At 42.2% G+C, this 26,122-nt stretch overlaps 3 protein-coding genes across 3 annotated transcripts; all 3 read left to right on the forward strand.

The window, feature by feature from the left end:
• Nucleotides 1-655: 655 nt before the first annotated feature.
• Nucleotides 656-3,499, forward strand: LOC9642925 (subtilisin-like protease SBT5.4). Its single transcript, XM_002986866.1, has 10 exons — nt 656-715; nt 781-893; nt 947-1,044; nt 1,102-1,293; nt 1,391-1,502; nt 1,555-2,205; nt 2,256-2,495; nt 2,545-2,659; nt 2,720-2,909; nt 2,961-3,499. The coding sequence occupies exons 1-10, from the start codon at nt 656-658 to the stop codon at nt 3,497-3,499; spliced, it is 2,310 nt and encodes a 769-aa protein (XP_002986912.1).
• A 2,169-nt stretch (nt 3,500-5,668) lies between these two features.
• LOC9642481 (subtilisin-like protease SBT5.4) lies at nt 5,669-7,182 on the forward strand. The gene is made up of 5 exons (XM_024660758.1): nt 5,669-5,721; nt 5,775-6,413; nt 6,466-6,578; nt 6,724-6,815; nt 7,093-7,182. The coding sequence occupies exons 1-5, from the start codon at nt 5,669-5,671 to the stop codon at nt 7,180-7,182; spliced, it is 987 nt and encodes a 328-aa protein (XP_024516526.1).
• Nucleotides 7,183-12,988: 5,806 nt separating this feature from the next.
• LOC9642926 (subtilisin-like protease SBT5.4) lies at nt 12,989-16,770 on the forward strand. Its single transcript, XM_024660759.1, has 11 exons — nt 12,989-13,032; nt 13,239-13,368; nt 14,048-14,160; nt 14,214-14,311; nt 14,369-14,560; nt 14,665-14,776; nt 14,829-15,476; nt 15,527-15,766; nt 15,816-15,930; nt 15,991-16,180; nt 16,232-16,770. The coding sequence occupies exons 1-11, from the start codon at nt 12,989-12,991 to the stop codon at nt 16,768-16,770; spliced, it is 2,421 nt and encodes an 806-aa protein (XP_024516527.1).
• The last annotated feature ends 9,352 nt before the right edge of the window (nt 16,771-26,122 follow it).

Here is a 26,122-nt window from a genome sequence, read left to right on the forward strand (position 1 = left end):
GGTGATGCAGCACTGTTAGGTGCGAAGATTGAAATAAGGGAGAGACAACTCACTTTCTCCGATGGTCACAGAAGTTGGGGGGTCTGCTTAAACATGAATCTTCACAGGACTCCTCTCAGTTAAATTGAGGCTCTCTCCAAACCTTAGAAAGATGTTGCCAAATTTTATGTCCATGATGTTTTTTCATCCCCAACATGCACTCTAAGCATTCATTCTACTTCATGAACTGAAGGAAAAACTTTAAAAAGAATATACAATATAACAATAATTTTAATTTTAAATATTCTAGACCCATCTTTCCTAGAATGCCTGCTAGAAGTACGTGATGCAAACCAGTATTAACAGCGTCTGGATGAAGAACACTCCCCATGAGTGTTTCCTCCTTGTCCTTGGAAATCAATCAAGCTGAGAAAGAACTACTATAATCTGTCAGCTAGTGATGCTAAATTCTTGTGATATAATTTAACAACGACAAATTCTCCTGAATAAGTCGTATTCCAATGAGCTATAATTTGTAAACTCGTGATATACTTAACATCACTAGCCCAGTCAAACAAGGCGGCCTGAGATGCGCGTCACAGGAAATTTTCCGCAGTTTCCAATATAAATGATTACATCTTCTTCCTGCAATTCTCAAATACAATTCTTCGAGTTCATGGCGCTCTCAATCTGTTTATACTTTCTTCTAAGTTTAAGTGCCATCTCCATCTCTCAGGTCTTTACCTTTCTTATCTCGCACGAGACAATCTTTTAAAGCCCATAGTTTGATTTTATTTCCAGGGACGAGATCAAGGAGACACTCACATTGTCTATTTGGGGAATGTCGATAAATCCCTCCATCCAGACGCTGTTACAAGCTCCCATCACGCACTCCTTGGGGATGTTCTAGGAAGGTAAAACTCCAGAAGAAAAAAATTATGAATTCATCCAAATTCGTGTATTCCAGTGTCAAAGCTGCCAGAGAATCAATCGGTTTTAGCTACAGGCATGGATTTAGTGGCTTCTCGGCTCGTTTGACAGAAGAACAAGCTTCTAAACTCTCTGGTAACGCATCATAGAAACATTATACATAATCTAAGTCAGTCTTTATCCATATTGCAGGCCTCCCAAACGTCTTGTCCGTCTTTCGCAATGAAATCCACACGGTCCACACCACAAACTCATGGGAATTTCTGGGACTCTATGGAAGCGGAGAGAAATCCTTGTTTGGTGCTAGTGAAGCTACTGAATCATCGTGGTTATGGAAGAAATCAAAATTCGGCAAGGACGTTATCATTGGTGTTTTGGATTCAGGTATTTCTCTCTTTCTTTTTGTTTTCAGGTGGGCAGGAGAAGGTCCGCCAACTTTGCTAGCATGGGAGAGGGCTTGGACTAATGTTGGTTTTCCCAGGAGTATGGCCAGAGTCGGAAAGCTTTTCGGAACATGGCATGGGACCAATCCCCGAAAGATGGAAAGGAGCTTGCGAAACTGGGGAGCAATTCAACGCTTCTCACTGCAACAAGTAAAAACAACACTCAAGTGAATTTAAAGTTTTTCAACTTATGATCTTTCAGGAAACTTATTGGTGCAAGATTCTTTTCCCACGGCCTACAGGATGGTCCTGAGGCTTATGCAAAAGCACACCAAGAAGTTCTTTCTCCGAGAGATGTTCACGGCCACGGAACTCACACGGCTTCCACTGCCGGAGGCCGATTCGTGAGAAACGCAAACTGGCTTGGCTACGCAAAAGGCACTGCAAAAGGTGGCGCTCCAGACTCACGCCTCGCGATCTATAAGATATGCTGGAGAAACATCACGGACGGCAGTGCAAGGTGCCCGGATTCTCACGTTCTCAGCGCATTTGATATGGGAATCCACGATGGCGTGGATATCATTTCTGCATCTTTTGGGGGTCCAGTGCGTGATTACTTCCTTGATTCTACGTCCATTAGAGCGTTCCATGCCATGCAGAAAGGCATTGTGGTGATAGCTTCTGCTGGAAACGAGCAGCAAACTGAGGGTCCTGGCTCTGTGAAAAATGTAGCTCCTTGGGTCATCACTGTTGGAGCGAGCACTCTTGATCGATCCTATTTTGGAGACCTTTACCTTGGCAACAATAAATCATTTCGGGGTTTAAGTATGACGGAGCAAAGATTAAAAAAGCGGTGGTATCATCTTGCTGCGGGAGCCGATGTTGGCTTGCCAACTTCCAACTTTTCAGCCAGGTAAAATATCAAATCTATAGATGTGAGTTAAAGAAATATTAATGCTGCAGGCAATTGTGTATGAGCCAGTCTTTGGATCCCAAGAAAGTCCGGGGAAAGATTGTGGCATGCTTGAGAGGGCCGATGCATCCAGGATTCCAATCATTGGAAGTTTCTCGAGCTGGCGGAGCTGGGATTATCATTTGCAACTCCACTCAAGTCGATCAAAATCCTAGAAATGAATTTCTTCCCTCAGTTCATGTCGATGAAGAAGTTGGACAAGCCATCTTTTCATATGTCAAATCTACAAGGTAAAATCTTTGTTCTTCTTTCTGTTTCTTACCTTTGTGAGCCTGGCAGAAATCCTGTAGCGGATATACAGCATCAGATATCATTGAGAAATCAAAAGCCTGCTCCTTTCATGGCACCTACTTCATCCTCTGGTCCCAACTTCATTGATCCAGACATTCTCAAGGTTTGTCAATGCTTTCTGTCTATTTGTTTTGGTAGTTTTTAAAGATTTTTGTTCTTTCAGCCCGATATTACAGCTCCAGGAGTAAAAATTCTAGCAGCATACACACAATTCAACAACTCAGAAGTACCATACCAATTTTCATCTGGAACCTCCATGTCTTGCCCTCACGTCACTGGGATTGTCGCCCTACTAAAATCCTATCGTCCAGCCTGGAGTCCAGCAGCAATCAAATCAGCCATAGTAACAACAGGTAACTAAGTGCTACATCTTTGTTTGTTACTGACACTTCAAAACAAAACAGGTTACGCATTCGATAATCTTGGAGAACCAATCAAGAATTCATCACGAGCTCCTGCATCACCCTTTGATTTTGGTGGAGGGCATGTAAATCCAAATGCTGCTGCACACCCTGGCCTAGTATATGACGCCGACGAGCAAGACTACATTGGATATCTCTGCGGTCTGGGATACAACCAGACTGAACTTCAGATCCTCACGCAAACTTCCGCCAAGTGTCCCGACAACCCCACAGACCTCAACTATCCATCCATTGCCATCTCCGATTTGCGCCGCAGCAAAGTCGTGCAGAGGCGAGTGACGAACGTGGACGATGATGTGACGAACTACACGGCATCTATCGAGGCACCGGAGAGTGTGTCGGTGTCGGTTCATCCACCGGTGCTGCAGTTCAAGCACAAGGGCGAGCCGAAAACATTCCAGGTGATATTTAGAGTGGAGGACGACTCAAACATTGATAAGGCTGTTTTCGGGAAGCTGATATGGAGCAACGGAAAGTATACGGTCACTAGCCCCATTGCAGTTTACCCAAGCAGATCTTAAGCAATTTTTGGGATGGAATAAAATTTCGAAACATAGCAATGCGTGTTGGTGTTCTGGTAGATTTTTTGCCTCGAAGGCTCATGCAAAAGCCAATCAATTTCCAGACCATGGATGCCAAGGGCTCCAACTCTCAACGAACATCCATTGGAGCTTAATCATTTCAGTATAATCTTGGGGCAATATTGATCCCCTTACCTATCGCATGCGAAGCAATTGCTCTACCATGTGAACTACACCCTTTTAACACACGCCATTTTTTATGTTCTCCATTATCACCCACAAAAGCATATTCGGTCAAGTGATATTAATGGCAAAGAGAACAGGAAGAAAGAAAGAATTTAGGGTTCTACGGCCCCAGATGGTCGATCTGGGGCAGGGATCTTTGCGTGTGGACGGAGCATCGATGGTGTGCAAGGAATCGGCGAGGTAGCGCTTCCAATATCGCTTCGTCGTCAGAGAAATTGGTCTTTTGTTTCGAGCACAAGTACACGGAGACAAATCTTTGCTTCTCTGGACTTAAAGGTCAAGACAGGCTGGTGGTGGAGCTGCTAGGAAACGTACCGGTACTACAGTGCTGCAGTGGTGTTTTGGCAGAAACGCAAGAGCATCGAGCTCGTTTGCCAGGCAGGACTTGAAGGAGCTCTGGACATGGTGGAGTGGAGGGAGCTTCGGACTTCTCGGCTTGCCTCATATATCTAGTTAAGTACTAGATTGCGGATAGGAGCTCCTACGATCACTACAGGAGGAACGGAAACATTTGCCGCTTGATCAAGCTTTGCCTTGACTCGGGTGATTCCAACTAAGTTTATCGGCTGATCGAGGTGCTGGGACAGGAAAGAAGCTCCCACAATCACTACACGAGATATCTTTTGAAGGGATCAAGTCCGTTAAGGTTGCAAAGGTGGTTGCTCAAGCCCCCAAGTTTCTGGGATGGGATGCCCCCCGGAGCTAGACCAGTTCGTGTTCTTCTGCCGTAATCTCGATAGCCGAGATGCTCTTCGGCACGATCAAGTTCCATCCTTCGTCGAATAGAAAGCTGGAACGGGAGATCTTTGCAAGCTGCTCATCAACCTCTGGAAGCAAGACGCTGCTCAACACGTCCGTTGGAAGAACGATACTTAACTCTATCCGAAGCTTTGCGGGGTGGTCACAACCAGAGACCTGAAGGTGGCAGAGCTCGCAAGCAACGTGATGAACGTGTTTTTATGGCTGGACGACGCCACAATGCTGGAGAGCTTCATACTCAAGCTCAAGAGCCAGAAGCTCAAGGACTTTGTGGCAAAAAGTAAAGAGGCATCTGGTATCAATCAAAGGGAAGTGTGCTCTTTGCGACATAGCCCAGGAGAGGATCAACGAGCTCTCGAAGCTGCAGAAGCCGGATCCACACAGGTGGTGTCAACCTTTGGCAACGGTTCCGGGTCATCCCGAGGTGGAGGCGTTTCTCCGGGGTCCCCAAGAGACGTTCACAGGTCCCAGGCGCGAAGCTTTGCTAGCAGCTACTTCGATGGGAAGTTTAGGAGCGGCTTCAGTGCAAAGGCTTCCTTCTGATACTCGGAATGCGTATGCTGAGATGAGGAAGGTGTACACGAATGGACAGACGGAGCTGAGGCTCCTTCAGCAACGCATTCAAGAGGAAAGCTAGCTCATAAAAGAGTTTGTGGTCAAAGCTGGTGAGGCCAACAAGGTAAAAGAAGAAAATCGTCAAGTTTACAATGTTCATAGCTCAATGTTGCAGCTTCACTGCAGCGAACATTCGTTGTATGAATGTTTCTTGCTTCTTAAATTTAGCATCACGGGTCATGGACGAACTCTCCTAAATTAGTCGTCACACGGACACATTCCGCGCCTCAGTCTTCTTACCTACAAATCTCAAACACAAGTCATCAAGTTCATGGCGCTCTCAATCTTTATATTCGTCCTTTTAAGTTCAAGTGCCATCTCCATCGCTCAGGTGTATATCATTTCTTATGTAGCGTAACTTCTAGTTTATAAGCCCTTGCGTATTTCCAGGGACGAGAAAAGCAAAATTTGGCAAAGACATTATCATCGGTGTTTTGGATTCAGGTATTTCCTTTTTCCATCATTTTCTTCTTTTTACTGGTCTTCTCCAGGAGTATGGCCAGAGTCGGAAAGCTTTTCGGATCATGGCATGGGACCAATCCCCGAAAGATGAAAGGAGCTTGCGAAACTGGGGAGCAATTCAACGCTTCTCACTGCAGAAAGTAAAAATAACACTCTAAGTGAATTTAAATTTTTTCAACATTTGATCTTTCAGGAAACTTATAGGTGCCAGATTCTTTACCCACGGCCTGCAAGATGGTCCCGAGGCTTATGCGAAAGCACACCAAGAAGTTCTTTCTCCAAGAGATGTTCAAGGCCATGGAACTCACGTGGCTTCCACTCCTGGAGGCCGATTTATGAGAAACGCAAACTGGTTTGGCTATGCGAAAGGCACTGCAAAAGGTGGAGCTCCGGACTCACGTCTCGCAATCTACAAGATATGCTGGAGAAACATCGTAAGGTGCCCGGATTCTCACATTCTCAGCGCATTTGATATGGGAATCCACGATGGCGTGGATATCATTTCTGCATCTTTCGGTGGTCCAGCAGGTGATTACTTCCTTGATTCTACGTCCATTGGAGCGTTCCATGCCATGCAGAAAGGCATTGTGGTGGTGGCTGCCGCTGGAAACGGGCAGGAACGTGAAGGGCCTGGCTCTGTGCAAAATGTAGCTCCTTGGGTCATCACTGTTGGGGCGAGCACTCTTGATCGATCCTATTTTGGAGACCTTTACCTTGGCAACAATAAATCATTTCGGGGCTTTAGCATGACGGAGCAAAGATTAAAAAAGCGGTGGTATCATCTTGCTGCGGGAGCCGATGTTGGCTTGCCAACTTCCAACTTTTCAGCCAGGTAAAATAATTAATCTTTGATTTGAGTTCATTTGAAATTATTAATGATGCAGGCAAATGTGTATGAGCGGGTCTTTGGATCCCAAAGAAGTCCGGGGAAAGATTGTGGCATGCTTGAGAGGGCCACAGGTTCCATTACGCGAAGTTTCTCGAGCTGGTGGAGCTGGCACTGAAGATCCCGGAAATGAGATTCTTTCTTCAGTTCATGTTGATGAAAGAGTTGGACAAGTCATTTTTTCATATATCAAATCTACAAGGTAAAAGCGTTATTTTCTTCCTTTCTTTCTGTTTCTTAGTTTTGTGTCTGGCAGAGATCCTAACTTTGAGAAACCGAAAACCTGCTCCTTCCATGGCACCCTTTTCATTCTCTGGTCCCAACTCGGTTGATCCAGACATTCTCAAGGTTTGTCAAATGGTTTATTGCTTTTTTTTTTGTTGGTACTTTTTGAAGATTTTTGTCCAATTGACAAGCATATGACGTGTTCCATCTCACGGTGATCCTAGTTTTCTTGAGTTTGTATGTGTGGTAAGAAATATCATGGCTCAGGCAGAGAATGCAAATAGCAGTAGCTTCTGCAATTAGCTTCACCACTCTCACAAGCAAGAATATGGTCTTCCTGCCACAGCAGGGAGGGTTTTGCATGCCCCGAAGTGTACAGCTTTGTCAATGAATTCTACAGATGGTCTCTGCGTTCTTCCCTCGCCAGTGTCCTCTCTACGACAACTGGCATCGACATCTAGCTCGCCAATTCCACCTACCAGCAAGCTAGTGCATGGAGAGTGATCAGCAACTCAACAAGTGATGGGGGAGCCAACAAGCTGTAAGCCCCACATCTGCATAGGCTTATCCATTGGTGGTAGCCAGAGCAATTGATTGTGTCTCTTGACTACTCCCATTTTTTTTATGGAGTGTGTAGAACTTAAACAAGAGAGATAGCACCAAGAAAGTAAATGACCGTCTGGAACCCTTGTAATCAAGTGGAAATTTACTGAATTATCACAAAGAAGAATAAAAAGACTTACCAATGGTAAAAAAAAATCTTTCACAATTTTTATAGTTGATGTAGAAATTAAGATTCATAGACAACTTCTCAATCCCCTTTACATGAATAGAGCAAAGTCTTTTAGCTTGTGTTTGGCTTTAAAATCAAATGTAAAACATTACTAATTAACAATATTTTTCATTAAATTTTCTTCTAGATACTTTACCTATGTGACAAAATTAACCTTGCATTATATTTCTATTGATTAACATCACCAAAGCTTTTTCTGATTTAGCTGCATTGAGGGTACCATCTATAGAAGACCAAATGTTGCCACCAAAGCAAAACCATTTGGCTAATATATTTGATGTTTTAAGGATCTTTTTGAGCAAACAAGCATTACTTTTACCCTAGAGGTTGGACACTTTTCCTTTAGAATATTCTACTATTATATAATGAATGATTAATGTACTTTTAATGTTCTAAAATTGTTGTCTTTTTTAGTATACTTTCTCCAACACTTTTACTCTAGCACTTTACTCTTGGTCACTATCTATTGGTGCTCATGTTTCAAATAAATGGTCTTGTTCTTATGATTATTCCAATAGTGGTTGTTATAATTGTGGTCAATTTGGTCATATAGCTAGTTTTATTATCAATCTTGTGGGTTTTCTCATCATTCCAGATGTATTTCCCAATTTTGTTGGCAACATCCAAATCATACTCATTTAGTTTTTTATGTTATTCTTTGTCTATAACAATTTCTTTAAGCTTATATTGCTACTAGTTCTAATGGGCAACAATAGCACATATATACTGCTGACAATGACTCATCCCCTCCTATTTTATTTTGAACAGAATACTAATGGTGTTTTGCTAACTATTTGTTCTTCTTTTTACTATTATTATTGACTCTAGTGCCACATAACATATGGCTGAGCACTCTAAATTTCATGATTATCAAGTTATGTTAGTTATGACTTGTTTTTTTCTTGGTGATAATTCTAAGAATTTTATTGAAGGGATTTGCAAATTCTTTTTTTTTTCTTTATATTCTATCACTTCTGTAATGCACTTGAATTTGAATTTGAATTTGAATATTGACTGTTGTGCTATAAAACAACGATTTGATACACACTTAATATCTCTTATGAGCACTAACTCTTTGTATTTAACTCTTACATGCAAAATAGTGTTAAACAATGTTTAACACAATTTTGGTATATTAGTGGGTTAACACAAAGAAGAGGGTACCCCACCAACTAAAGTAACATAGAGTTTAGGTTTAGAACTAAGCTGGATGCAAAATAAAGAGTGATATTATTGAACAAAAGCCAAACTAATATTTTAAATAATCAACCATTCAATCAAACCATTATTTATATTATAGTTCCTCCCCCCTTTAAGGAATGCATGTTTTGGGCTTTCACCCTAGTCCCAGGAATTATCTCAAAACTTACTAAATATAGAATGACACTAGATGGTGAATTAAGATGCATTAACAACATCATAAGGTTCAAAACACTCACACTCTCTACATATGCTTTATAGACACTTTCTAGAAATAATATATGGATCCAGAATAGAATCAACACATAAGATATGATAGTAAGGATGTTTAGTAAGTTATTATGTAACTTGAGGGAATATACTCAATATTGTGGGGGTTCCCAACATTAGCAATTTCAAATTAACAAATGAGTTTTTCTAACTAATTTAAGTATTAATTTGGATAGAAATACTAGCCTTTTGCCATAATGCACATAACATACAAAAGAACAAGAATCAAAATTGCCTACATGCAAAGAGCTCTCACCCAAACCTTGATCAATATATGCTCTTTAAGCACCCATGTTGCAACACACAAAAGATCAAGAGCCGCCCACTTGCAAACCCTGATTAATATGTGCTTGTTGTGCCCACCGCTTCATGAAACTTGTTTTTGAAGTGCCCATGCTGCACCTAAGATTGTGGGAAAGCTGTTGCTCTCAATTGGACAGGAAAGTACTGTAGTATGAAAGACAAAAAAAACATCACTATATTTCATATGACATCACATGTACCTGTGTGGCAAGCTGATGTGGTATAGCAATCTCACATGTCATACTGATGTGGCACAACCCCATACTGAATGCCATCACATTTTGATCCTAGGGCAATCAAAATGTATTTTTATAATGTGGGCACTAACCATATGCATGCCTTTAATGTTAAGGCACCAAAGCTGCCTGATTGATTGCCATAAGGTGTGAATTAAACATGGGATCAAGAAATGTTTGATATGGCTAGGAGACTTATCAAAGTTATATGTGGTGACACAAGTATTTTGTTGGTTTTGTTCTCTTTATTTGCATCTCATCATATTCTTTTGCAGGAGATAGATTTATATTGTGATGGGTAGTTTGTCAATTATGATACATGGTCATTTTATTGCCATAATTGCAACTTTCACATGAACAACTATGTTGTATTGTACACCCAAGAGCCAGAATTGATGATGGTCTAGGCATTCCCGAATGCACCACCACCAATTCCAAAACCCCATCCTCCCCCAGTTCCAGCACATGACGCTTTATGTAATGGGAGTGATGTTGAGCATTAGAAAGGAGAGCAGCACTTTATGTGTGTATAAGGATATTCTCAAAGGTAGTTGAGTTGGGCACACGCTACAAGGTGTTGTTTGAGGTGTTATTCAACCTTCTAGTCCTTGACAACATCTCAGACAATAGACAATGAGGTTTTTTGTAAGTAGGTTCATAGCTGAGGATTGGCTTGCAGCATGCAATGGCAATAACCTTCACCCATCCGTGCATGAGTGGATAGTCCGTTCAGTCAGTGTAATGGCAACCAAGGAGGCTCCACCACTTTGCCATGGGCTCTCGCTTCTTGGCACCCGGCCAGAGAGTCACCTTGGAGCACTTCCACCTGAATTTTATGGTGTGCAATTGTCTACATGCAATGCAATCATCAAATTAAACAAGAGGTACAAAACCTACAAGCACCGTGAGTCATCCACTCCAGGTGGGCCATACTCAGAGCTCTCGGCTGCGTCACCCCAGCGTTCAGTTTGGTGAGGCTGTGTGGTTTAAGGCCAGCTCGCAGATCTTTAAGGAAGGTGGCCTCGACTACCTGGGAAATTCCAACCTCGTCCACAGACAGAGGCATCCTTGCCATCTGGGCCTGCCAAGTTATCCTCATGGGAGCTGTCGAGAGCTTGGCGAGGGACTGGACAAGATCTACCCCGGAGGTGCGTCTGATCCGCTCGGACTCGCTGACGACCCGATACTTTCGCTGAGCTCAAGGTGAAGGCATCGAGAACTTGTTCGACCACCTTGACAACCCCACCGTCCACAACCTGGGCATAACTTCACTCCCGGATCTTTGTTCCGTGATCACTGTAAACCAGAATAAAAGAGGCTTCCTTCCTGTCACTGTTGACGCTTAGGAACTCGTTGTGAAGAGCAGTGATCCTGCTGTACTTGACAAAGAAGATCCCCGTGTGCCTTTTCGGTTCGAGCTTGCAAAGCTCCTCGTTGAGATCATTATACACGAAATGGAACCAATTCCTGTTATCAAAGCTATGAATTGTCTCTGGAAAACACATATTGAGAATCAGAAAAAAGAAACAAGGAAGCCTGAACTAGTAACTTATCTTGACCGATTGTTGGGTGAAGAAGCACATCTTGTAAAAGACGGTATCAGAACAAGTGAAACCAGAAAAACGAAAGAGTCAATTCCAAGGAGAGTTTTCCATAGGCATGAATGGACTTGTGCTGGAGATATGGAAGCAAGCCTTCGTATCCATTCTCTCGACCGATTCCACTCATCTTGTAGCCTCCAAACGGTACTGCTGGTCCGTATCCCAGGTAGGAATTCACATAGACAACGCCCGATTTGATCGACCTGGTCAGAAGATTGACTGTGATCAATGTTCTTGCTGAAGACCGCCGCTGCTAGACCGTAGTGTGTGCTGTTTGCAAGCTCCACGGCTTCGTCAAGAGTCCTGACTCAGTGAAGTAATTACCATCAGATAAACCAAGGCATAAACGAGGTTTTCTTACTTGAACTTGAGCACTGAAAGCACGGGACCAAAGATTTCCTCGTTGGCAATCTTCATAGATTGCTACACAAATGTCCTGGATGTTCTGAGAAAGAGTAAAAGAATTTTAACACAGCAAACCTTGACGTCTCCAAAAATTGTTGGCTGGATGTAAAATCCTTTGATTGGAAAGGATCTCCAATTTCACGTTCGCTTGCCAGCTTGACAGACCTCTTGATAAACTCGTCATGAATACTTTCGTGAACAAAGACTCGCGATGCAGCAACACAGACTTGTCCCTGAAACACATGTCATCATATCCAAACAAGTTCCCATCCTGAAAATTTCACCTGATGCATGAAAATGGCATTTTGAGAGACGGCCGCAGCCGCGGCATCCTCGCAGATTATAAACGGAGATTTGCCACCAAGCTCCAGTGTGACGGGCTTTAAGTTTCTTCTCGCAGCACTCTCCATTATCATTCTTCCAACTTCAGTGGAACCAGTAAATGTCACCTGAGGAGAAAAAGGAACTTTTCTTTTCAACTTTTTTTTTCAATTGCAAGCTTTCTTACCCTACCCACGCTCATATGCTTCGAAATCGCGGCTCCTGCAGTGGGACCATAACCAGGAATAACATTGAGGACTCCCGCGGGAATACCTGCCTATATTCGTGAAGAAAAAATGACTTTTTGTAGTGCAAGTCTTTCTTACCTCTTGAGAAAGACTCGCCAGGAGCAGTCCTGTCAAAGGTGTCTGCTCGGCAACCTTGACAACGATCGTATTTCCACAAGTTAACGCAGACCCGACTTTGGTGAGAAACATATGAGCCGGGAAGTTCCACGGAACAATCGCTCCAACCACACCAATTGGCTCCAAAAGGGTGTAGCACATCCGAGTAGAATCAGTTCGCAAGGTCTTTCCATTGAGCTTGTCAGCCCAGCCTGAGAAAAAAAAGCCACTCCACTGGTCCAGCAGTTTTTCAAAAGAACTCTTTATTTAAAATATGCTTGTAGTACCTGCATTGTATCGCAGAGGCAACCGAACCCGCAATTATCCCCTTGCTTAGATCGATCAACATTCCGTTGTTGAGGGTCTCAAGAGTTGCCAGTTCGTCGAGATGTTCCTCGATCACATCCGCGAACTTGTGAAGTATCCTTCCAACGAGCATGAACAAAAGATAAATAAGAAGGAAGAATGAAGAAGGAAGAACTTACAGCAGCAGCAAGTCGTGGCCAGGGCCCGGATCAAACGCTTCGCGTGCGACTCTCACGGCCAGATCCACATCCGCCGCGTCTCCCTCGGCGACTTGAGCAATACATTCGGAGTTGCTGGGATTGAAAGTGGGGAACGTCTTGTCTGCGAAAGATCGACAAAACCATTTCACTCTCACCACAAAAGCACAAGAAAAGCAAAGATCACAACCTGAGACAGCGTCCACGAATCGCCCATCGATGAAGAGCTTGGTGTGCTTGACGAGATCCCTGGCATCGCTCCCCATATCTTTTTTGCTTTGCTGCTAAGCCTCGAGTAGTATATACCGGTGCGAATATCAATGAGATATGATATCGACGTGGACGTGGACCTGTTAGTTCAGTGGTAGGTGTCGTAAAAAGGATTGACAAACGCAAATCTTGATAAACTAGCATCAAAACACATTTACCGTTCGGTGAGTTCCAGTGATCCATTTGCACTATTTAGCCGCGTTTCCGAGCATTTGGAGCTCAATCCCATGCTGCAAACGAATATAAGAAACCGTACAAGGAAACAACGAAAAACTAGTGCGATCCCAAGCGTTTTGGTAGCTCAATCTCCTGCTGCAAACAAAACAACAAAAATCCCCCACGAGTAAAGACTAAAGTGACGAAAGAGGCCAAGCCATTACTGTTTCTTGGGGGCCGGCTTTCTTCGTCATCTGGTTTCGTCAAGAAGAAAGTTCGTTCTCGTCAGATGAAATGAAAAGAAGAAAACTTGTTAGGGCTACAAGATCACCAAAAGAAAATCTACCATGGATCGTTTCCATCGGCCGGAATGGTTTAGGGCTTAACCTTGTCTAACAATAATCTTAATTTTAGAAATTCTAGCCACTAATTAAACCCATCTTCCTAGAATGCCTGCTAGAAGTACGTGATGCAAACCAGTATTAACAGCGTCAGGATGTAGTAGTTCTTTCTCAGCTTGATTGATTTCCAAGGACAAGGAGGAAACACTCGGTTTATAATCTGTCAGCTAGTAATGTTAAATTCTCGTGATATAATTTACCATCGACAAATTCTCCTGAATAAGTCATAGTTCATAGAGCTACAATTTGTCAACTCCTGATATACTTAACATCACTAGCCCTTGACAAATTCTCCTGAATAAGTCGTATTTCATTGTAGAATCAAACAACACGACCTGAGATGCGCGTCACATGAAACATTCAGCAGTTTCCAATATAAATGATCATAACTTCTTCCTGCAATTCTCAAATACAATTCCTCAAGTTCATGGCGCTCTCAATCTGTTTATACTTTCTTCTAAGTTTAAGTGCCATCTCCATCTCTCAGGTCTTTACCTTTCTTATCTCGCGCGAGACAATCTTTTAAAGCCCATGGTTTGATTTTATTTCCAGGGACGAGATCAAGGAGACACTCACATTGTCTATTTGGGGAATGTCAATAAATCCCTCCATCCAGACGCTGTTACAAGCTCCCATCACGCACTCCTTGGGGATGTTCTAGGAAGGTAAAACTCCAGAAGAAAAAAATTATGAATTCATCCAAATTCGTGTATTCCAGTGTCAAAGCTGCCAGAGAATCAATCGGTTTTAGCTACAGGCATGGATTTAGTGGCTTCTCGGCTCGTTTGACAGAAGAACAAGCTGCTAAACTCTCTGGTAACGCATCATAGAAACATTATACATAATCTAAGTCAGTCTTTATCCATATTGCAGGCCTCCCAAACGTCTTGTCCGTCTTTCGCAATGAAATCCACACGGTCCACACCACAAACTCATGGGAATTTCTGGGACTCTATGGAAGCGGAGAGAAATCCTTGTTTGGTGCTAGTGAAGCTACTGAATCATCGTGGTTATGGAAGAAATCAAAATTCGGCAAAGACGTTATCATTGGTGTTTTGGATTCAGGTATTTCTCTCTTTCATCTTCTTCTTGTTTTCATGGTCGGCAGGAGAAGGTCCGCCAACTTTGCTAGCATGGGAGAGGACTTGGACTAATGTTGGTTTTCCCAGGAGTATGGCCAGAGTCGGAAAGCTTTTCGGATCATGGCATGGGACCAATCCCCGAAAGATGGAAAGGAACTTGCGAAACTGGGGAGCAATTCAACGCTTCGCACTGCAACAAGTAAAAACAACACTCAAGTCAATTTAAATTTTTTCAACTTATGATCTTTCAGGAAACTTATCGGTGCAAGATTCTTTTCTCACGGCCTACAGGATGGTCCTGAGGCTTATGCAAAAGCACACCAAGAAGTTCTTTCTCCGAGAGATGTTCACGGCCACGGAACTCACACGGCTTCCACTGCCGGAGGCCGATTCGTGAAAAACGCAAACTGGCTTGGCTACGCAAAAGGCACTGCAAAGGGTGGCGCTCCAGACTCACGCCTCGCGATCTATAAGATCTGCTGGAGAAACATCACGGAGGGCAATGTAAGGTGCTCGGATTCTCACATTCTCAGCGCATTTGATATGGGAATCCACGATGGCGTAGATATTTTTTCTGCATCGATCAGTGGATTGGACGATTACTTCCAGCACGCACTGTCGATCGGTTCATTCCATGCCATGCAGAAAGGCATTGTGGTGGTAGCTTCTGCTGGAAACGACCAGCAAACTATGGGTCCTGGCTCTGTGCAAAATGTAGCTCCTTGGGTCATCACTGTTGGAGCGAGCACTCTTGATCGATCCTATTTTGGAGACCTTTACCTTGGCAACAATAAATCATTTCGGGGCTTTAGTATGACGAAGCAAAGATTAAAAAAGCGGTGGTATCATCTTGCTGCGGGAGCCGATGTTGGCTTGCCAACTTCCAACTTTTCAGCCAGGTAAAATATCAAATCCATAGATTTGAGTTAAAGAAATATTAATGCTGCAGGCAATTGTGTATGAGCCAGTCTTTGGATCCCAAGAAAGTCCGGGGAAAGATTGTGGCATGCTTGAGAGGGCCGATGCATCCAGCATTCCAATCATTCGAAGTTTCTCGAGCTGGTGGAGCTGGGATTATCTTTTGCAACTCCACTCTAGTCGATCAAAATCCTGGAAATGAATTTCTTCCCTCGGTTCACGTCGATGAAGAAGTTGGACAAGCCATCTTTTCATATATCAAATCTACAAGGTAAAATCTTCGTTCTTCTTTTTGTTTCTTACCTTTGTGTGCCTGGCAGAAATCCTGTAGCGGATATACAGCATCAGATATCATTGAGAAATCAAAAGCCTGCTCCTTTCATGGCACCTTTTTCATCCTCTGGTCCCAACTTCATTGATCCAGACATTCTCAAGGTTTGTCAATGTTTTCTGTGTATTTGTTTTAGTAGTTTTTGAAGATTTTTGTTCTTTTAGCCGGATATTACAGCTCCAGGAGTAAATATTCTAGCAGCATACACTCAATTCAACAACTCTGAAGCACCATACCAATTTTCATCTGGAACCTCCATGTCTTGCCCTCACGTCACTGGGATTGTCGCCCTACTAAAATCCTATCGCCCAGCCTGGAGTCCAGCAGCAATCAAATCAGCCATAGTAACAACAGGTGACTAAGTGATACATCTTTGTTTGTTACTGACACTTCAAAACAAAACAGGTTACTCATTCGATAATCTTGGAGAACCAATCAAGAATTCATCACGAGCTCCTGCATCACCCTTTGATTTTGGTGGAGGGCATGTAAATCCAAATGCTGCTGCACACCCTGGCCTAGTATACGACGCCAACGAGCAAGACTACATTGGATATCTCTGCAGTCTGGGATACAACCAGACTGAACTTCAGATCCTCACGCAAACTTCCGCTAAGTGTCCCGACAACCCCACAGACCTCAACTATCCATCCATTGCCATCTACGATTTGCGCCGCAGCAAAGTCTTGCACAGGCGAGTGACGAACGTGGACGATGATGCGACGAACTACACGGCATCTATCGAGGCACCGGAGAGTGTGTCGGTGTCGGTTCATCCGTCGGTGCTGCAGTTCAAGCACAAGGGCGAGACGAAAACATTCCAGGTGATATTTAGAGTGGAGGACGACTCAAACATTGATAAGGATGTTTTCGGGAAGCTGATATGGAGCAACGGAAAGTATACGGTCACTAGCCCCATTGCAGTCAACCCAAGCAGATCATAAGCAATTTTTCGGATGGAATAAAATTTCCAACATAACAATCCGTGTTCGTGTTCTGTTAGATTTTTTGCCTCGGAGGCTTATGCAAAAGCCAATCAATTTCCAGACCATGGATGCCACAGCAAACATCCATTGGAGCATAATCATTATTAGTATAATCTTGGGGCAATTGATCCCCTTACCTATCGCATGCAAAGCGATATGATCTTTGCAAGTTGCTCATCAACCTCTGGAAGCAAGACGCTGCTCAACGCGTTTGATGGAAGAACGATACCTCCTACCTCTATCCGAAGTTTTGTGGGGTGGTCACAACCAGAGACCTGAAGGTGGCAGAGCTCGCAAGCAACGTGATGAACGTGTTTTTATGGCTGGACGACGCCACAATGCTGGAGAGCTTCATACTCAATCTCAAGAGCCAGAAGCTCAAGGACTTTGTGGCGAAAGTTTTCCGGGATGGAGGCATCTGGTATCGATCAAAGGGAACTGTGCTCTTTGCGACATAGCCCAGGAGAGGACCAACGAGCTCTCGAAGCTCCAGAAGCCGGATCCACACAGGTGGTGTCAACCTTTGGCAACGGTTCCGGGTCATCCCGAGGTGGAGGCGTTTCTCCGGGGTCCCCAAGAGACGTTCACAGGTCCCAGGCGCGAAGCTTTGCTAGCAGCTACTTCGATGGGAAGTTTAGGAGCGGCTTCAATGCAAAGCAAAGGCTTCCTTCTGATACTCGGAATGCGTATGCTGAGATGAGGAAGGTGTACATAGACGGAGCTGAGGCTCCTTCAGCAACGCATTCAAGAGGTGAAGATTGGCAAGAGGAAAGCTATCACTATTCCTGTGGCAAAAAAGGTATTGACCACAAACTCTTCTATGAGCTAGCGAGGGCGCTAAGCTGGCGAGGCCACAAGGTAAAAGAAGAAAATCGTCAACTTTACAATGTTCGTAGCTCAATGTTGCAGCTTCACTGCAGCGAACATTCGTTGTATGAATGTTTCTTGCTTCTTAAATTTAGCATCACGGGTCATGGACGAACTCTCCTAAATTAGTCGTCACACGGACACATTCCGCGTCTCCTCCAATATAAATGATCACCTCTCCATCGCACAGGTGTATATACTTCTTGTTTATAAGCCCTTGCGTTTGATTCTATTTCCAGGGACGAGATCAAGGAGACACTCACATTGCGATAAATCGCTCCATCCAGATGCTGTTACTAGCTCCCATCACACACTCCTTCAGGACGTTTTAGGAAGGTAAAACTTCGATCACAATACAAAAGAGTATGAATTTGACATCCATATTTGTGTATGCCAGTGTCGAAGCTGCCAGAGATTCACTGGGTTTTAGCTACAGGCATGGATTCAGTGGCTTCTCGGCTCGTCTTACAGAAGAACAAGCTTCTAACTCTAACGCTCATAGAAATAAAAAATGTAAGTCAATCTCTCCTCACGCTGTAGGCCTACCAAACGTGTTGTCCGTCTTTCCCAACAAAATCCACACGGTCCACACCACATTGACCTCATGGGAGTTTCTCGGCCTCTATGGAAATGGACAGAAATCCTTGTATGGGGCTAGTGAAGCTACTGAATCATCATGGCTATGGAGAAAAGCAAAATTTGGCAAAGACATTATCATCGGCGTTTTGGATTCAGGTATTTCCTTTTTCCATCATTTTCTTCTTTTTACTGGTCTTCTCCACGAGTATGGTCAGAGTCGGAAAGCTTTTCCGATCAATGGCATGGGACCAATCCCCGAAAGATGGAAAGGAACTTGCGAAACTGGGGAGCAATTCCACTCTTCTCACTGCAACAAGTAAAAGCATGACTCACGTGAATCTAAATTTGTTCAACTTTTGATCTTTCAGGAAACTTATAGGTGCCAGATTCTTTACCCACGGCCTGCAAGATGCTCCTGAGGCTTATGTAAAAGCACACCAAGAAGTTCTTTCTCCAAGAGATGTTCAAGGCTATGGAACTCATGTGACTTCCACTGCCGGAGGCCGATTTGTGAGAAACGCAAACTGGTTTGGCTACGCGAAAGGCACTGCAAAAGGTGGAGCTCCAGACTCATGTCTCGCAATCTACAAGGTATACTGGAGAAACGTCACGGCCAGCACCGTACGGTGTGAAAACGCTCACATTCTCAGCGCATTTGATATGGGAATCCACGATGGCGTGGATATCATTTCTGCATCTTTCGGTGGTTCAGCGGGTGATTACTTCCTTGATTCTACGTCCATTGGCGTTCCATGCCATGCAGAAAGGCATTGTGGTGGTGGCTTCCGCTGGAAACAAATGGCCGGGCTCGGTGGGAAGTGTAGCCCCCTGATCATTACTGTTGGAGCGAGCACTCTTGATCGAGCCTACTTTGCAGATCTTTTCCTTGGCAACAATGACTCGTTTCAAGTACAGGGCGTATAGTCTATTATACATCTCACTTTTTTGGACTCAGGGTTCTAGTTTTACGAGGCAAAGATTGTCAAAACGGTGGTATCATCTTGCTGCGGGTGCCGATGTTGGCTTGCCAACTTCCAACTTTCCAGCCAGGTAAAATAATTAATCTTTGATTTGAGTTCATTTGAAATCATTAATAATGCTGGCAAATGTGTATGAGCGGGTCTAAGTCCGGGGAAAGATTGTGGCATGCTTGAGAGGGCCACAGGTTCCATTACACGAAGTTTCTTGAGCTGGTGGAGCTGGCACTGAAGATCCTGGAAATGAGATTCTTTCTTCAGTTCATGTTGATGAAAGAGTTGGACAAGCCATTTTTTCATATATCAAGTTTACAAGGTAAAAGCGTTATTTTCTTCCTTTCTCTCTTTCCGTTTCTTAGCTTTGTGTCTGGCAGCGATCCTAACTTTGAGAAACCGAAACCTGCTCCTTCCATGGCACCCTTTTCATCCTCTGGTCCCAACTCGGTTGATCCAGACATTCTCAAATGCTTTGTTTTTTTTTTTTTTGGTACTTTTTGAAGATTTTTGTTCTTTCAGCCCAATTGACAAGCATACCATCTCATGGTGATCCTAGTTTTCTTGAGTTTGAAGAACCATCATGGCTCAGGCAGAGAATGCAAACAGTAGTAGCTTCTGCAATCAGGTTCACCACTCTCACAAGCAAGAATCCTCCTTGTCAAATATGGTCTTCCCACTGCTTCTGCCTGCAACAGCAGGGAGGGTTTTGCATGCCCCGAAGTGTACAGCTTTGTCAATGAATTGATCCGTTCTACAGATGGTCTCTGCGTTCTTCCCTCGCCAGTGTCCTCTCCACGACAACTGGCATCGACATCTAGCTCGCCAATTCCACCTACCAGCAAGCTAGTGCATGGAGAGTGATCAGCAACTCAACAAGTGATGGGGGAGCCAACAAGCTGTATGCCTCGGCCGAGCCCCACATCTGCATAGGCTTATCCATTGGTGGTAGCCAGAGCAATTGATTATGCCTCTTGACTACTCCCATTTTTTTTATGGAGTGTGTAGAACTTAAACAAGAGAGATAGCACCAAGAAAGTAAATGACCGTCTGGAACCCTTGTAATCAAGTGGAAATTTACTGAATTATCACAAAGAAGAATAAAGACTTAGCAATGGTAACAAAAAATCTTTCACAATTTTTATAGTTGATGTAGAAATTAAGATTTGTAGACAACTTCTCAATCCCCTCTACATGAATAGAGCAAGTCTTTTAGCTTGTCTTTGCCTTGAAAATCAAATGTAAAACATTACTAATTAACAATATTTCTCAAAATTAACCTTAGGTGGTATATGAGAACATATGTGCATTATATTTTCTATTGATTAACATAGAGGAAACACTTCCTTCACCACCAATTTAGCTGCATTGAGGGTACCATTTGGTTAACATATTTAATATTTTAAGGATCTTTTTGTGCAAATGAGCATTACTTTACCCTAGAGGATTTCTTACTTTAGTTTTTGGACACTTTTCCTTAAGAATATTCTACCATTGTATGATGAATGATTAGTGTCCTTTTGAGGTTGCAGTTTGTGACTAGAATTGTTGTTTTTTTTAGTATACTTCCTCCAACACTCCTACTTTAACACTTTACTCTCAGTCACCATCTATTGGTGCTCATGTTTCAACAAGATTCATCTTGTTCTTATAGTCATTTCAATAGTAGTTGTTATAATTGTGATCAATTTGGTCATATAGTTGGTTTTGTCATCATTCTGAATGTATTTCCCAATTTTGTTGTCAATATCCATATCATACTCATTTAGTTTCTCATGTTATTCTCTTTCTATAACAACTTCCTTAAGCTTATATAGCTAGTAATCCTAATGGACAACAATAACAAATATATATTACTAACAATGACTCATCCCCTCCTATTTTATTTTGAACAAAGGATTTTCAATATGATCATGCTTATACTAATGGTGCTTTGCTAACTATTTATTCTTCTTTTTACTATTATTATTGATGCTAGTTCCACATAATATATGGTTGAGCAATTTAATATTTTTTAAATAAAAATAAACAGCCTCAAGTGATCTTCCATACACCTATCTACTATCCTTACTATATATTTTGAATTCTATAGTCCTTTCCTCCCCTATATAAAAGCTCATTTTGGCCTTTCACGCCAATCCTTCGAGATAGTTTTTGGGATAAATTCAAAAACTTAATAAGTATGGAATGGTTTTATATTTTGAATTTGGATACAGGAATAACACTAAGTGTTTAGGCCATTCTTTACATTTGGGTAAATAATCACTTCTTTCCTTATGCTTATGTGGCCAAAACTTAGTTTATTAATACTTGAACAAAAAAGACTAATAAAGGAACTAACAATACTAATCTCCTATTGTTGTGGTAGTATGAAAAAAATTCCAAAATAACTCATTAACAAGGTATGTTTGTTTAATAGTAGTGTTATTTTAATTTATTACTCTAAATTTCATGATTATCAAGTTATTTTAGTTATGAGTTGTTTTTTTCTTGATTATAATTCTAAACATCTTATTGAAAGGTTTTGCAAATTCTTTTTTTGTTTCTCAAAGATGTTCTTCATATTCTATCACTTCTGTAACACACATGAATTTGGAGTCAAACTCCAAGGCCATTTTGTTACAAAACAAGGGTTTAATATGCACTCAATATCCCCTACAAGCACTAACTTCCTATATCTAGCTCATGTATGCAAAACAATGTTAAACAATGTTTAATACAATTTTGGCCTAACGCAAGGAGGAGGGTACCCAACTTACTAGAGTAGCATGGAGCTTAAGCTTAGACCCAAATTGGATGCAAAATAAGCAGTGATACAACCTAATAAAAGCCAAATTCATATTTTAGGTGGTCAACTATGCAAGCTAAATATTATTCATATTATACATTTGCAACCACCCACAACCCCCTCTCCCCTTAAGGAATGCATGCTTTGGGCTTTTACTCTAGTCATAAGATTTAGTTGCTCGAAACTTGCTAAATATAGAATGGTGCTAAATGGAGAATTGAGATGCGATAATAGGTTCAAAACACTCTCTACATTCTATAAATATACCTTTTAGACACTTTGTAAAAATAGCATATGGATCTAGAATGAAACTAACATATAAAGTATGGTAGTGAGGGTGTCTGATAAACATGGTAAGCTATCATGTAGCAATATTAAGGAATTATACTCAATATCGTATGGGTTCTCAACACTAACAAATGTAACTTAACAAATGAGTTTCTTTAACCAAGTTAAATATGCTTGATTAATAGCATTTAGGAATTCCGTCCTTATAATCATCTAGTTATATGCACATGTAATAAATAATTTCTCAACTAACTTGGGTGGAGAATATAAAAGGAACAAATAGTACTAACCTTTTGTTATCATGACAATAAGGAAAGAGTGTCTGCAAAGTTTGATAAATATTTTTCGATACCTAAAGTTACATTTGCAACACTCTCCTTGCCTTAGGGAAGATTGACATCCTCATTAATGCATACTCTAGCTTGAAAATCGTTAGAAAACAACTCTGAAAAATAATTTTGTGGGAGACACACCAACTTAAATGAATGGGGAAAACTACCTCTCTTCTACATTAAAAGATACTAGGACTTAAACACCTTTTTCATAAAGTTTGTTCTTAACATGTTTAGTTGCAACATAAAACTGCATGCTCGCAAGAAGCATTGTGTGTAGCCTCCATTTGTATAATCTAGATATCATCACAAGAATCCTTGAGCATCTCATGTGAACTGTGAGTTTGGACCTTCCACCTCCACCATTGGAGCCTCCACCTCCACTTGCACCATGTCATGTGGAGTGTCCATTATAGCCTTAAGCATTTGTAAGCTTAGAGCCTCCACTACATTATATGAAACCTACTCATTGATGAATTTATATTGCACTTGAAACTCCTTCACCATTTTGCATGAAAACTCTTCTTTTGTCTCCTCACATTACGCCTCTTCCTCCATCTCCTCATGTGGAAGCACTTCTTTCATCTCCCCATGTTACACCTCCTTAAGAGGAAGTACATCCTCCATTTTGTTACATTGCACCTCCTCATATAGAATCATATCTTCCATGTATTACACTTCCTCATATGAAAGCACCTCCTCCATTTTGTCATGTTGCACCTCCTCTTCCATCTCCTTGTATTGCACCTCCTTGCATGGAGGCATCTCTTCCACCTCCTCATGTGGAGGGAGCTCTAGATCCTTCAGCATCTCATAAGACTCCTTGTGTTATGAAATAGAAAATTATGCTTCAGACTCCACAACCCCACTACAAAAGTCCCACAAGAGTTAACAAATGAATTTCAATTGTATTGAATTGAATCCTTACACTTCAAATGCAATCATTACACCATCTATAGTAACAAAAACTCTAGTCAATGCATGTTTCTAAAGTGTTGGTGCAACTTCCTCTAGCATCTTTATTGCACTGGGATCCTCTATGATTTATAATGGAATTGTTTGTTTCATGATTTGTAGAGGAACAAGATCCTATTAGAAACCCCAAACATGCATGCTCCGTGGGTTTGGGGAATAGAGTACAACATGGTCCTCAATGTTGAGGCCATACACATATAAGTAGCAAGTTCACCTGAAAATTTGTGACACTCATCCCATCGGAGCATGAATGTTCTTCTGGGAAATTAAAAAAAAACAAGTGCATTAATGGATAGAATTTTATAATGCCACACACTTATTAATATCCTTGTACATGAACTTAACCATATATATGGTTGATCTCCAAACACTGTTATCCCCCAATCTCTATTCATGCTTTGTATAAGACACAAGTTCATGTTGTTTATTATGCATTTCAAAGCTTACCAGCAAGGGACTAATGCAAAAGCGTGTTCACATGAGTGTGGTCATGTATGTGTAAATCACACTTCATTGCAAATCATCTCTCTAAGAAAAGAAAATGATTTACGTGCTGAGTGATTGATAAAAGTAGAGGGCATCACTTGTATGCCCCCTACCACATCATGCAAACACTTACATAAGTGCCATATAGAGAATTGAAAAAGTTATAAGTAATCATTATAAACATTTACTTGCGTGTACATGTGGTGTTTCAATGCCCCATGATTGCATTCACTAGAATAAGCACAAAGCTTATACCAATAAGAAAAGCTAAATAAAGGAAAGCTTAACTCACTTGGAGTTGCAATGCACTTGAGCAAACAAATAAAATCTCTAACCCACAATCTGATGCAATGCCAACCACAATCCACTGTGATATAGGCACTTAAAGAGCACACATTGATCAAGGTTTGGGTGAGAGCTTTTTGCATAGGCAGCTGTGATTCTCATTCCTGCATGTGTTAGGTGTGTTATGCTGTCCCTACACAAAGTGGGTGTACACAAAACATCGAGAGCTGCCCGCCTGCAAACCTTGATTAATACATGTTTGTTGTGCCCACCACTTGCTAAAACTTGTTTTTCAAGTGCCCATGTTGCACCCAAGATTGTGGGAAAGCTGTTGCTCTCGGTCAGGAAAGTAGTGCAGTATGAAAGACAAAAAAAACATTGCTATATTTTGTATTACATCACATATACCCATGTGGCAAGCTAATGTGGTATAGCAATCTCACATGTCATACATATGTGGTAGAACCCCATATTGAATGCTATACCCATACACTTCAAATCACATTTTGGCCCCTAGGGCAATCAAAACGTAGTAACAATTATGGGCACTAGTGTTTACCTTATGTATTGATATGAAACCAAACCTGCCTGCTACAAATTGATTGCCATAAGGTGTGAATTAAACATGGGACCAAGAAATGTTTGATATGGCCAGGAGACTTATCAAAGTTATATGTGGTGACACATGGTTTTGTTCTCTTTATTGCATCTCATCATATTCTTTTGCAAGAGATAGATTTATATTGCGATGGGTAGTTTGTCAATTATGATACATGGTCATTTTATTGCCATGATCACAACTTTCACATGAACAACTATGTTGTATTGTACACCCAAGAGCCAGAATTAATGATGGTCTAGGCATTCCCGAATGCACCACCACCAATTCCAACACCCCCCAGTTCCAGCACATGACTCTTTATGTAATGGGAGTGATGTCGAGCATTAGAAAGGAGAGCAGTACTTTATGTGTGTATAAGGATGGGCACACGCTACTTATTTACAAGGTGTTGTTTGAGGTGTTATTCATCGAGTTGCAACCTATGAAAGTTTCCAGCATGTCATATCCAAACACCACAGAGAAGATGGAGAGGCCACAGTACCTTCTAGTCCTTGACAACATCTCAGATAATAGACAATGAGGTTTTTGGTAAGTAGGTTCATAGCTGAGGATTGGCTTGCAGCATGCAATGGCAATAACCTTCACCCATCCGTGCATGAGTGGATAGTCCGTTCAGTCAGTGTAATGGCAACCAAGGAGGCTCCACCACTTTGCCATGGGCTCTCCTTCTTGGCACCCGGCCAGAGAGTCACCTTGGAGCACTTCCACCTGGATTTTATGGTTGCAAGTGTCCACGTGCAACAAGAGGTACAAAACCTACAAGCACCGTGAGTCATCCACTCCAGGTGGGCCATGCTCAGAGTTCTCGGAGCGTTAAGTTTGGTGAGGCTCTGTGGTTCAAGGCCAGCTCGCAGATCTTTAAGGAAGGTGGCCTCGACTACCTGGGAAATTCCAACCTCACAGAGCATCCTTGCCATCTGGGCCTGCCAAGTTATCCTCATGGGAGCTGTCGAGAGGTGGACCGCTTGGCGAGGGACTGGACAAGATCTACCCCGGAGGTGCGTCTGATCCGCTCGGACTCGCTGACGACCCGATACTTTCGCTGAGCTCAAGGTGAAGGCATCGAGAACTTGTTCGACCACCTTGACAACCCCACTGTCCACAACCTGGGCGTAAT

Source organism: Selaginella moellendorffii, unplaced genomic scaffold, assembly GCF_000143415.4.
Source record: "Selaginella moellendorffii unplaced genomic scaffold, v1.0 SELMOscaffold_77, whole genome shotgun sequence".
NCBI lineage: Eukaryota > Viridiplantae > Streptophyta > Lycopodiopsida > Selaginellales > Selaginellaceae > Selaginella > Selaginella moellendorffii.

Bases quoted from the DNA above. Each gene is read 5' to 3' on its own strand.
- LOC9642925 (XM_002986866.1), top strand. From the start codon at position 656: ATGGCGCTCTCAATCTGTTTATACTTTCTTCTAAGTTTAAGTGCCATC. The intron at 2,206-2,255 runs GTAAAATATCAA...TTAATGCTGCAG, and splicing joins ACTTCCAACTTTTCAGCCAG to GCAATTGTGTATGAGCCAGT. The intron at 2,660-2,719 runs GTTTGTCAATGC...TTGTTCTTTCAG, and splicing joins TTGATCCAGACATTCTCAAG to CCCGATATTACAGCTCCAGG.
- LOC9642481 (XM_024660758.1), top strand. From the start codon at position 5,669: ATGAAAGGAGCTTGCGAAACTGGGGAGCAATTCAACGCTTCTCACTGC. The intron at 5,722-5,774 runs GTAAAAATAACA...TTGATCTTTCAG, and splicing joins AACGCTTCTCACTGCAGAAA to GAAACTTATAGGTGCCAGAT. The intron at 6,414-6,465 runs GTAAAATAATTA...TTAATGATGCAG, and splicing joins ACTTCCAACTTTTCAGCCAG to GCAAATGTGTATGAGCGGGT.
- LOC9642926 (XM_024660759.1), top strand. From the start codon at position 12,989: ATGAGATATGATATCGACGTGGACGTGGACCTGTTAGTTCAGTG. The intron at 13,033-13,238 runs GTAGGTGTCGTA...GCGTTTTGGTAG, and splicing joins GTGGACCTGTTAGTTCAGTG to CTCAATCTCCTGCTGCAAAC. The intron at 14,561-14,664 runs GTATTTCTCTCT...TGGTTTTCCCAG, and splicing joins CATTGGTGTTTTGGATTCAG to GAGTATGGCCAGAGTCGGAA.